Genomic DNA, 11,965 nt, shown 5'->3' on the forward strand with positions numbered 1-11,965 from the left:
TTTTATTTAATTATTTCTATTTAATATATAATACAATCATTTTATTTATCTATTTTTATTGCTATAAATTTATTAGATTTTTTTTATTGAAATTAAGTATAAAAAAAACTTTTTTCACACACATCGTGTGTGCAAATATGCTAGTATAATATATGTAGCATCCAAATCCCTTTCCCAAATCATCAAATATATATATGAGCATGGCTATCTCGCTATCACGTCCTCAGGACCCGACTCCACATTCACAGTCTGATGAAAAACAACTATATAACTAAAAAAGAATGCAAGTCATTGGACCAAGCAGTGAATACATGACCACGTGAACAAAAGTATATACAATTAATGTAGTACTATCTTTTACACCACCTTCTGGTTCTAGTTTTCTTTAGAATTTTTAAAAGTACAGTTTGTAAATAAGTTTCAACCCACCGAGATTAACATAATATGCCTACTTTCAAGTTGGGTCAAAATCTGTCTAGCAAAGAAATCATACACATCATTATATTTATCGATGTAGAGACCAGTACAACAAACGACAGCATTTTTATCACGTGTGTCATAATCGTTAGTCGTTTTAACGATTTCTAGATATAATTTTGTAGATATGATATATTATTATACATCTGTTTTGTAGATGTATAAATTCTACTATTTTCAACTCGGCAATATTGGATTGATGAGCACTGTGGCCTAAACTTGGTTGGCCAAATCATGTGATAAAACTCTAGATGACGGCCACATTATTGGTTACAATTGGGTTATGTTCGAAAATTATACAAAATTATAACAATCTTCACTGATCCAAATATTATCTCATTTACTCAAAGATAAATCTTGGATTCTCATGTAGAAGAATAGATGTTTTGAAAATCAATGTATTTATATTGAGAAATACAATAATTTTTATTATTTTAATACAAATTTCACATATTACTATAATTTAAAGTTCTTTTTTTACCATTGAAATAGGGCTAATAACTTAATTTCAATTCTAATGTTTTGGGCCAATACGGCCCACTCAGTGTCCAAACAAATCCGGATAGATTAAACAAGCCCATGGAGCTGTAGAATAAATAAATTAATTAATCCATTAAAGATCCAAATTTGATCGTCGGGTCAAATATAAACAGCTGGCGCTCCGAAACGGCTCCCCAAAATTTCAAATTTAATTTCAGAATCCATCCCCCGCTCCTCTCTATTCCCTCACGGACAATACGTACATACCCAGGGCGAGATCTGAGGATTCTATCGCACATATTCGAGGATGTCGAATCGTCACGAGAAAGAAAAGAGCGTAAATGTTCAAGTGCTGCTTCGCTGCAGGTAATGCGTTGTCGATTTGATGCAAATGGTTTTGAATTTATTATTGTTTTTTAGATTAATTAACTTTGAGTATCGGTGTATGATTTCTGTTGGTTTTTGGTGTATGTAATAGGCCTTTCAGTGAGGAAGAGTTGCGGAACAATGCACCGCAGGTGGTGACTTGCAATGAATTCTTGAGAGAGGTCTCGGTTTCGCAGAATATCGCTGGAAAACACCTCGATAGGGTTTTTACATTCGACAAGGTGATATTGTGTTTATTTTCATTCTATGAAGTTTCTCATCAGTTGTTCTTTTGAACATTTATCTTAATTAATTTGGGTTGTGCGAATTCGTAAACGCCTGTGGTTATTTAGACTTCTTGTGTTTAGAAAAACTGCAAAAAAATCATGACATGTTCAAATGATACTTAGACTTCTTGTGTTTAGAAAAACTGCAAAAAAATCATGACATGTTCAAATAAGCGCTTTTTTAAGATGCATTTAATTGGACAATTCGATATATCTTCGTTGTTCAGGTCTTCGGTCCCAACGCCCAACAAAGTGATCTTTATCATCAAGCAGTTGTCCCCATAGTTAATGAGGTTTTGGAAGGGTTTAACTGTACCATCTTTGCCTACGGACAGACTGGCACAGGAAAAACTTATACCATGGAGGGTGAATGTAAGAGGTCAAAGGTATTGTATTTTGTGATTATTTTAATTTTTATTGATCAACATTGAGTTTCATCGCACCACTACGACTAACCTTGAATTTAACTTGCAATATTTCTTTATATTGCAGAGTGGCCCAAATGGAGAATTGCCTCCAGAAGCAGGAGTTATACCGCGAGCTGTACAACAAATATTTGACACTTTAGAGAGTCAAAACGCAGAATACAGTGTGAAAGTCACTTTTTTGGAGCTGTATAATGAAGAAATAACCGACTTGTTAGCGCCAGAAGATATATCTAGAGTTACCATGGAGGACAAGCAGAAAAAGCTATTGCCACTCATGGAAGATGGGAAAGGCGGAGTTCTTGTTAGAGGATTGGAAGAGGAGATTGTAGCTAGTGCATCTGAGATTTTCACTTTACTTGAACGGGGATCTGCTAAACGCCGAACTGCTGAAACCTTACTTAATAAGCAATCGAGGTTATTATTTCTCTGCTTCTACTTGCGTGATAAGAGTTCCGAAACTCTCAAAAAAATGTTATCCCAATTCCGTTTTAATTTCAGTCGATCGCATTCGCTGTTTTCCATAACCATACATATAAAGGAAGCTACACCAGAAGGTGAAGAATTAATTAAATGTGGCAAGTTGAATCTGGTTGATTTAGCTGGTTCAGAGAACATCTCTCGTTCTGGTGCTCGGGAGGTAAGTTGTACTCCTGCATAAAGTAGGTTTCCTGGTGTTGAAAGTAGTCTTTGTCATTAAAATTTTATTTATCCTAATATCTTTTGAATATTTGTAGGGTAGAGCAAGGGAAGCTGGCGAAATAAATAAAAGTTTGCTTACATTAGGAAGAGTAATAAATGCACTAGTTGAGCATCTTGGACACATTCCATACAGGTTAAACTTCGACATAGTAAATTTAGTTTTTCTTTCAAACATCTTTGGTGGTGAAGTACTTATCTCTCGCTCCTCTCTGCTAACTCCCTTGATAGGGATAGCAAGCTCACACGATTACTTCGTGATTCATTGGGAGGACGAACCAAGACCTGCATCATTGCCACAGTGTCACCTGCTGTTCATTGTCTTGAGGAGACACTTAGCACTTTAGATTATGCTCACAGGGCTAAGAATATAAAGAATAAGCCAGAGGTTATATTGAAGCTTTTAAAAATTTATTTGCTGTTGATTGTTTTTTATGCACCTTTCATGAAATTATTACGTTCTTTCATCTGTTTTTTGAGTGCAGTTATTTCCTGCAAATCTATATTTCACTATTTTATTTTCTTGTCAGACATAACCATCATTTATATTGATTAATTGATGGAACAGTGCCCATAAAATCTATTTGATAAATCTCATGAATGTAAAAGATTGATTCAAATGGTGGTCTTTCGTCTACGAGTACGTTTCTGAAAAATATGAAGTTTTGAACTTATGAATTTTTAAGGTATTTTCTTTGAACTTGTAGGTAAATCAGAAGATGATGAAATCTACTCTTATTAAAGATCTATATGGTGAAATTGAGCGGCTTAAGGGAGGTAAAGGTTTTGTGGTTATGTTGGGATTTATATCTGGACTTATCAACAGGCCTTCAAAAGTTAAGCTTCTCGCATCTTTACCCTCTGCGTGTCTCATTCTCTTTCTTTGTAGAGGTTTATGCCGCAAGAGAGAAAAATGGAGTCTACATTCCTAAAGAGCGATATTATCAGGAGGAGAGTGAGAGAAAGGTACTGCCACATGTTAAATGCCGTGGTCCAATATTGATTTCTAAGCCTTTTCTTTCATATGTCGAAATATCTTCTTCAGAGGACTAAGAGTCGTGGTGATGTGCTTTTAGATGCATTGTTTTGCTTTATCTAGAACCTAGTTTTCACGTTCCTCTTAAATTACTTCATTTAGGCTATGGCTGATCAAATTGAACAGCTGGGATTAACAATCGAGAATCAACAGAAGGTCAGTTAGAGAGACTCTTTACAAGAGGAAAAAAAAAGGGTAAACTTAGGCATTCCTATGAAAAGGTACTGAATCTGTGGGGTCATGTACACAGAAAATTGAGGAATTACATGACAAATATAATGCTCAGGTCCAAGAATGCTCTGATTTGAGCAACAAACTTGAGGAGACACAGGCAAGTTATCTTCAATATATAGTGTAATCATAATGAGTTAATTTGCAAGTTCTTACTCGGAGATGTTTGCAGAAAGTTCTGAAACATACTTGCACGTTGTTGGAAAGCACTGAGGATGAGTTACGCCAATGCCAATATACTCTTAAGGAGAGAGATTTCATCATATTGGAACAGAAAAAATCAGGTATTTTATTGCTTCTATAGTATTTGATTTTTTTTACCTTTCTGGTGCTACCTAAATTATGTTGGAGTGAACAGAAAATGCCCTGGCTCAGCAAGCATGTGCTTTGCGTGCTGACTTGGAAAAATCCCACAAGGATAACTCTTCGTTATTCCTCAAAATGGGTTGGTATCTCTTCTGGTATTTAATATTTTCAACACCAGTAACCATAAGTGTGCAACTCATTACTTTTATTTTACTTGCACAGCCAGAGAGGACGAACTGAATTCATATAACAGGTCTATTGTGAATAGTTTTCAAGCTGAACTTTCCAAGCAGCTGGGGGCCCTTGGTAACTTGCTGGCTGCATCTTTGTCTCGACAAAGTGAACACCTCCAACTTGTTGATAAGCTCTGCGTTTCCTTTCTTCAAGTACATGACAAGGTGGAAAACCCATCTTTCACTTAGTTTTACTTGTCTTTTAGATTTTTTACTGTTTGATCGCCATTTTTTTATGGTTAACTTCTGTCAACTTTGCAATATCTTTATTTCAAGTTTAGAGTGTATTGTGCCTGAAGTTATTTTTGATGATTAGCAATTTTGCTTTCCATTTCTGTCAATGGCTTTAGCATATCTATTTAATTCTTTTTTTTTTGTTATAGGCTGCCAAAGAGTTAAAAAATAAAGTTAGTCTCTCGAAGGCTTTGTATTCATCACATTTTGAGGCTGTACAAGAAGTTGTCCGGCTTCACAAAGCTGGTTCAAATGCTGCTTTGGAGGAACTTTCGGTTTTGGCATCTTCTAATTATAAGTCTAGTCAAGAAGTAAGCACTTTTGTTTACTGGGTTTAACAATTGCAATGTCACCTTGTGTAGATGACACTCACCCTTTTTATTGGAATCATTAATACAGTTTTTAGCTACAGAGGCTCTTGAAGTGAAGCTAATTTTCAATGATCTTCAAGAAACTCTGTCTGATCATCATGGTGAAGTGGCTCATTTGGCAACTGAGCTACGGCAGGTTTACATATCTACTCTAGTTATTTGTTTTGAACTCTTTCGAGTCATTTTTAATTTCATCTTTGTTCATCCTATATGATTGCTTGATGTTTTTGCAGAGATTCAATGCCAGTGTAGGACAACTGATGGAGACATCAGGATCCCTTAATACATTCATTGATAACCTTTTAGAAAAATCAAAAGCACTTGAGCAGCATGTATTTCAAGTTGATGAAATCCAAACCAAGTGTATTGCTGACTTTCACAAATCCTACGAGGTTTGCAAGTCAAATTTTATGTCAATATATAACTCTTTTTTATTTGACTTTAAATGGGAATTTTGTCGAGTTTGCAGGATCAATCAAGATCAGCGGCGGAGAAGCTTATCGCTGATGTGACCACTCTTGTTTCTGATTGCATGCGTCGTCAGAAAGAGATGGTTTGCTCTTAGATGTTACAATATTTGTTTTTTTCTATTTCTAAGCGTATGTAAATACCTTAATGGGTGGCTGATAGGTGGATGCAAGGCTTGGTGATCTAAAAGAAACAGTAGTTGGGAACAAGATGTTTCTGGAAGGGCATGTTTCAACAATGGATGGCATTACAACAGATCTAAAAAGGAAATGGCAGGATTCCTTTACACAAGCAGAGTCTAACTTAAAAGACAATGCAGACTTTTCTGCGGCGAAGCATTGTCGTATGGAGTTACTTCTACAGAAATGGTGACAATCTTTTAATGCGGTTATTTTAATTTTCAATATTATAGACAGCGCCTTTCAACTTTGAGCAATATTTGAGCGCTGATTTTTAATCTGTTGAATTTGTTTCCTCTTAATTTTCAGCTTCAACAATGCTGACGCTGCTTTGCAGCGGTGGCAGAAAACACAAGAATCATTTAGCGATATGGGAAGCCAACATGCTTTAGCAATTGCGGGGAGTGCCAGGTTTGTTGATTTCTCTAGTCCTTGTCCCATTGTGATTTCCACAGGCCATAGTATACGAATATTGCAACTACCTAATTGCTTGTGGTCCGATGAATCTTTGTTCTCCAGCTGGTTAAGTGTCAAATTATGAGTGCCATATGCTAACTACCTGGAAGATATGAGCTCAGATGTTCATATCTTACTAGGAGTGACCCAATGATAAAATAAATCTTTTATAATCTAAAACTCGTGTTTCAGGAACATATGTGAGGGTAATGAACGACATAATGATGAAATTGAAGCTTCAAGAATGACTGTTGAGGAAGATATCAAAACCAAAAGTGCAGATATTATTCAATGTTTTGATGGTTAGTTGTGCTTGCTTCAACAGCTTCCTGTTTTGATTACTCGCACTCGTGTCAAAGGTTCACACGCCCAAGGCGATGACATGTTTAGATAATGTATGCATTTTGTTGGTTCTTTTGTCTTTTTTTCAATCTGCATTTCTTTAATTCCAGGTTTATCAGAGCAGGAGAGAACATATGTTTCCGAAATTCTGACTACTTCTGAAGCTCATTCAAAAACACTTGAAAACCTTCAGAGAGATCATTCCCAGCAATCTGGATGTATTGAACAGCGTGCTGTTGATACTTTCACGCAGAAATATATGGTATGGTTCATTCTGACTCAGATCTGTAGAAACTGTTGGTGGATATATTTACCTAGCATTCCAGTCAGAATGTACAGTCGACATAAAAATTTACAAGCAATAACTGATTTATGTACCAATTGATTTACAAAGAAAGTAATTCAATTTGTTTTCTGATGCTAGGATTATGAGCCGACAGGGACAACTCCTATTCGAAGTGAGCCTAGCATTCCAACCAAGAGCACCATCGAGGCCCTTCGAGCCATGCCAATTGAAGTTCTTCAAGAAGAATTTCGGGAAAACAGTACATTCAAATCATTCAAAGTAAAGGAAATAAAGCCATCCCTGATTCCTCGATCCCCTTTTTCACAGATTAACTAGTAATTGCGATGTTGTAGTCTGATGTTTATCTATTTCTTTGTATCTGTATTCTTCATACATGCATCTATCCGACTGGTTAAATTGAAACGTCTTGGAATTCGAAGTTGGTTTATAGGTTGTAAATCCAACAGGTGAATTTGTAACGATAGTTATCTGTTTGAAGCAATCCCTGCTTGGGATTTTGGAAAGTTTGTTTCACATTGTGCCCGTGTCCTTGTCTGCTGAACGTTGCTTGTTTTACATGCAAGTCCAAGGAATTCGTTAGTGATAAAATCACTTTCACGTTTTGTTTTTAGTCACATTTTGAGAAATAGAAGGTTGTCACACCGTGTTGAAAAATTCAATAGCCAAATTGAAGGAAATATTGGAAATTGCGCTTGTGATAATATCTTAAATACAATTCATGCATACAACCGTATTTATGCGTTCAAATTTAGAAGAGATGAATAGCCTTTGCCTTGTGTTGTTCTTTGGCCTCGTGTTATTCTCGACTGTCATGCTATTAATTCTTAAGCTCTTTGCCTTGTTTTGTTCATTTGTAGCTGCTCAGTTTGGATAAAGACCAAGTTTTATCAGTGTCATAAAGTTCCAGCATCTTATTTTAAATCTCCTTCGAGGGACTAGCTTTTGTTCAGTAAAAGTGTTTTCTCTGGCCAGTTTTTGGTTAGAATAAGTGATCCAGTATTGTTTTTGAGTTTTTTGTATTTTCCGAATCAATCTGTTATCCTTTACTTTTTTGTTGCAATGCAAAGTGAGCCTCTGATCAATCTAATATCCTTTTTTCTCCCCTGGTTTTTGTTGTAATAACAAGTGGGTATTTGACCCGTGGACCTTATACATTATTCTCTTTGTGGCTTATAACAATGAACTATTATTCCCAGTGGTGAAAAAAAACCTTGGCAATATTTACTTCCTAGCTGACCAATTTTATATTGCCTTTTAGCAATATATAAATTACTAGATTACCAAAAATACGAGTAAAGCAATATTTATAAATTACCAAAAATAAGTTTTGGAGGAGAAGATTTATAAAGTCACTGCCATGAAAGGCAAAAACAGCATGTACCAGGTATGAAAATCAACTGCAGGAAATGAAAAGCAGCTGACAAAGTTGAATGGCAATCTATATAGGGAAATGTTATATCCTCTTTAGCATTTACAAGGCAACAGAGGCAAACAGTAACATTCCCATAACTCAAGAAATCTCTTAAAAATGCTGTGCAGATGTTAAATGACAATTTGTCTTGTAACAATTGTCATGCAACTTTTACCGAAACAATTACAAGTAAAAAAACAGAGGAATCGATAAAAGCAAACCGAAACAGATAGTTGTTGGTAATGTGTAATGTGGCAATAATCGACAATCACTGTGCCATTGTTTCCAAAGCCTCAAGAGGGTAAAACGTTGAAATAACTCCCGTTCAAACTAGAAATTGTTCAAATATTAAATGAGAAAGATTGAAGCTTGAAATTTGACAAAAATATCGCCACAAAGCTTGTAGGGTGGCGGCAGATAACACACATTACAGCCTCCTTCCTCTTCTACCACCCTTTCTTCGGGTGCTGTCGGTGGGAATTGGAGTCACGTCCTCTGGAATGAAGAGAAATAGAAAAAAAATACAATTCAACAGACAGAAGATGGAACAGGCAACATAAAGGAACAGTTTAATATGGACAATGAAAAGAACACATACTAATAAGAGCCCGGTCTATAATGAATCTTAAGAAATAATATTACCTATCCGACCAATCTTCATGCCAGAGCGAGCAAGGGCTCTAAGAGCAGATTGAGCACCAGGGCCAGGAGTCTTAGTCTTGTTGCCTCCAGTAGCACGAAGCTTAATATGAAGAGCATTGATTCCCAGCTCCTGAGGAACACGAGCATCAGCAACTGACAATGACCCAGTATAAACTATAAACTACAATTGCACGACAACAATGTAAGAAAATTCTAAACCTTGCATCGTTGAGAAACATCTTGTGCTGCAAGCATGGCTGCATAAGGAGAGGACTCATCCCTATCAGCCTTCACCTTCATACCACCTGTAATAGGTACTCAAAAGTAAATCTCAGAAATATCGTAAATTTGGACAAATATCAATGAAACTTGGTTCGTCGATCTATTTGGAAAAGTGACAGCACATGAAATCATCAGACTTAAAGTATAAAATAGAAAATAGCATACTCCTCAACTTAAATACCGATGTTTTAATTAGATGCTACTTATATAAGATGTAACATTTGTTTCATTACACAGACCTCGAGTGTATAGCATCAATCATTCAATCTTGAAAGATTTGTATAACCAAAAAAACATTGTATGACATTTACCCTAGTAAACAGACACGCGACAACCAAAGGTAAATTTTGAAACATTATATTGATTGGAAACCAATTAAAAAAATAAGATCATAAAATGTTATAGTGACTTGTCTTCAATAATACAGGAACAATTTCGAGAAATAATTATTATAAAAGCACAAAACATACAAGAAAACCAAAAGCCGACTATTACCTGTAATACGAACCAAGGTTTCCCTTCCAGATAAATCAGTAACGTGCTGCAAGCAAAAACATCAATCAATCAGAAGCACTTAAAACAACAAAAAATGCATAAAACAGCACTTCACCGATTTACTCACGATGAAGGTATCATTGAATGAGGCAAAAATGTGTGCCACACCAAACACTATTTCTCCATCCCTGGTGGCAGGTCCAAGAGTTACATTCTCTTCTTTGGGCTCTCTGGTCCTTCTTTTCGACTGTCAAACCAGAATGAAAATTGTGAATGACATGGGGTAATTGAAAAATAAATGAAAAACTAAGTTCTCTCATAAACATAAATACCAACAAAACGACAACATAATTTTATAAAAAACCATATTTATTGCAGTTACAACCAGAAAATTCAACTGTCAACAAAAGTTTTTCCTGTTTAGTGATAAATGGATAAGCTTAAGTTCCCTATTCAATCCACGGGATAAACACAACACCGACGAATAAATTTCCAGACTACTTTCACAAATAACATCGATCAGAAAGTATTGCCCAAATAACGATTTCGATAGATCACAACCTGAGCTATCGAAGGAGCATTTTCACAATTTCGTTAATTAAATAGCCTTTAAAGACTAAGTATCAGAAATTCAAAAAAATTGAAACACCGATTCGAAGATGACATGGGCAGTATGCAATCCATCGTGCAAAAATAGCACCGGAAATCTTTGAAGACGAAAAAAACAAAAATCGTATGAGTGGATCCAATGCGCCATCGCGCCAAGTTTTGTTATTGTGTGTGGTCCGTTAGGAGGAAAAAGAAGCTTACCATTGCAGCGCTGATGGGGAGAGTAAAGGGGCTCCGCTGCTTTCAGCTGTTCTGTTTGAAAAACCCTAATGGCGAGAGGTAGCCGCTGAGTGATTCGACTTTTATGTTTAGGGTTTGGAAACGGAGATAGATGCGGTGTACCTTAAATACCCCTGGATTTCTTTGAATTACCATACTTACCCTAAAAGTAAATTTGAACTAATTAGTGATAAAATAATAATAAATTTGAACAAAATATATCTTCTTCGTTAGTCGTTACTCTATAATATTTATTTACACTAATTCGTAAGAAATTCTCACATATTGATTTTTATGATATAGATATCACTTCTTCATTGATGGATCGATCTCACAAAATTTGAGTGAAATAATAATCATTGGTTATTATTATTATTTTTTTATCGTGGGTATAATGTAAGAATTATTCAATCAATTGAGTCGTAATGAGTTTGGGTAGGAAAGTTAAGAATTGTCACGATCCATTATGTATTGTGTGGTTCGGCCTATCTTTTGGCACAGATTGGGAACTTTCCAACCCAACTCATATATTTGACTGGATGAAATGAGCCAATCTGATTGACTAATAATTTTTTAATTATATTATATAAAAATGACAGGTTGGCAAACGACACGCTAGAAACCATCATTCGCTCCGTCTCTCCATTTAAGTAAATCGCAAAATTGTCAATCCAATCAATTTATTTGACAGAGTGAAACATGACTTATTATTACTGCTATCGACATTTTCCGCTCACTAATACAGCTGGATTTTGGAATTAATGGTGATAGGAAATTTGGAAGATAGAAAAATGAAAATACAAATCATTCAATTTTATTTTTTGGTGATAGGAATTTTGGGAGATAGAAAAATGAAAATACAATTTAATTTAAAAAAAATTTAAAAAAACAAATAAAATAAAATCTTTATAAAATACCAGTGACAGCTGTGGGATTTGAACCCACGCCCTTTCGGACCAGAGCCTAAATCTGGCGCCTTAGACCACTCGGCCAAACTGTCCCGTTGTTGCCAATCTTTGACATAATGTTAAATTAAAGAATATAATACTGACATATACTCTCTTCCCAGCTCTCCTACATCCTAGCAATTGACTCCCATATTATTTTTTTTCTATTCTCTAATGTAGATCTATTTTTTAATTACCATATATGATATTATACTTATTTTTGAAAGAAAATGGTGTATGGACAAATTTTAATTTATAAAAAAAAAGAATTATTCGAATGCAAAGTACACTTCACATAATATTAAAAAAATTAAATTAAAATGAAATGTACATTGAACCAAAATGTGTAATCTTTTTAGTAAGTAATTTTATTTTATTTTTTACATTGTTATAATATCTTTTGCAATTAAATACCTCTAATATTTTGATTTACCGTTCAATTTTTATTTTTATTAGAATACTA

General features: G+C 35.1%; 2 protein-coding genes and 1 non-coding gene across 3 annotated transcripts; 1 reads left to right on the top strand and 2 right to left on the bottom strand.

Moving 5' to 3' along the window:
• Window positions 1–1,186: 1,186 nt before the first annotated feature.
• LOC140881772 (kinesin-like protein KIN-5C) lies at window positions 1,187–7,369 on the top strand. The gene is made up of 23 exons (XM_073287338.1): window positions 1,187–1,323; window positions 1,436–1,565; window positions 1,838–1,996; window positions 2,103–2,452; window positions 2,537–2,675; window positions 2,773–2,870; window positions 2,966–3,122; window positions 3,442–3,511; window positions 3,624–3,700; window positions 3,873–3,926; window positions 4,021–4,105; window positions 4,178–4,285; window positions 4,360–4,446; window positions 4,530–4,705; window positions 4,924–5,085; window positions 5,174–5,281; window positions 5,379–5,537; window positions 5,615–5,698; window positions 5,776–5,981; window positions 6,102–6,203; window positions 6,441–6,550; window positions 6,701–6,852; window positions 7,015–7,369. The coding sequence occupies exons 1-23, from the start codon at window positions 1,265–1,267 to the stop codon at window positions 7,210–7,212; spliced, it is 3,030 nt and encodes a 1,009-aa protein (XP_073143439.1). The 5' UTR covers window positions 1,187–1,264; the 3' UTR covers window positions 7,213–7,369.
• A 1,149-nt stretch (window positions 7,370–8,518) lies between these two features.
• Window positions 8,519–10,670, bottom strand: LOC140882561 (small ribosomal subunit protein uS11x). The gene is made up of 6 exons (XM_073288630.1): window positions 10,538–10,670; window positions 9,855–9,974; window positions 9,728–9,773; window positions 9,170–9,255; window positions 8,951–9,080; window positions 8,519–8,803 (listed from the first exon to the last, which is right to left on the bottom strand). Exons 1-6 carry the CDS (start codon window positions 10,538–10,540, stop codon window positions 8,736–8,738), a joined length of 453 nt encoding a protein of 150 aa, XP_073144731.1. The 5' UTR covers window positions 10,541–10,670; the 3' UTR covers window positions 8,519–8,735.
• An 805-nt stretch (window positions 10,671–11,475) lies between these two features.
• On the bottom strand, window positions 11,476–11,555 carry TRNAL-UAG (transfer RNA leucine (anticodon UAG)). Its single transcript has one exon. It is a non-coding gene; the product is annotated as a tRNA-Leu (tRNA).
• Between the last annotated feature and the right edge of the window lie 410 nt (window positions 11,556–11,965).

Source organism: Henckelia pumila, chromosome 2 (genome assembly GCF_033568475.1).
Source record: "Henckelia pumila isolate YLH828 chromosome 2, ASM3356847v2, whole genome shotgun sequence".
Taxonomy (NCBI): Eukaryota; Viridiplantae; Streptophyta; class Magnoliopsida; order Lamiales; family Gesneriaceae; genus Henckelia; species Henckelia pumila.

What these genes read in the sequence shown, in the direction of transcription:
- LOC140881772 (XM_073287338.1), top strand. Translation starts at nt 1,265, where the DNA reads ATGTCGAATCGTCACGAGAAAGAAAAGAGCGTAAATGTTCAAGTGCTG. An exon ending in CAAGTGCTGCTTCGCTGCAG is followed by an intron (nt 1,324 to 1,435) that starts GTAATGCGTTGT and finishes TGTATGTAATAG; the next exon opens with GCCTTTCAGTGAGGAAGAGT. An exon ending in ACTTTCACAAATCCTACGAG is followed by an intron (nt 5,538 to 5,614) that starts GTTTGCAAGTCA and finishes TCGAGTTTGCAG; the next exon opens with GATCAATCAAGATCAGCGGC.
- LOC140882561 (XM_073288630.1), bottom strand. An exon ending in AACCTTGGTTCGTATTACAG is followed by an intron (nt 9,256 to 9,727) that starts GTAATAGTCGGC and finishes TACCTATTACAG; the next exon opens with GTGGTATGAAGGTGAAGGCT. An exon ending in ATGTTTCTCAACGATGCAAG is followed by an intron (nt 9,081 to 9,169) that starts GTTTAGAATTTT and finishes CGTGTTCCTCAG; the next exon opens with GAGCTGGGAATCAATGCTCT.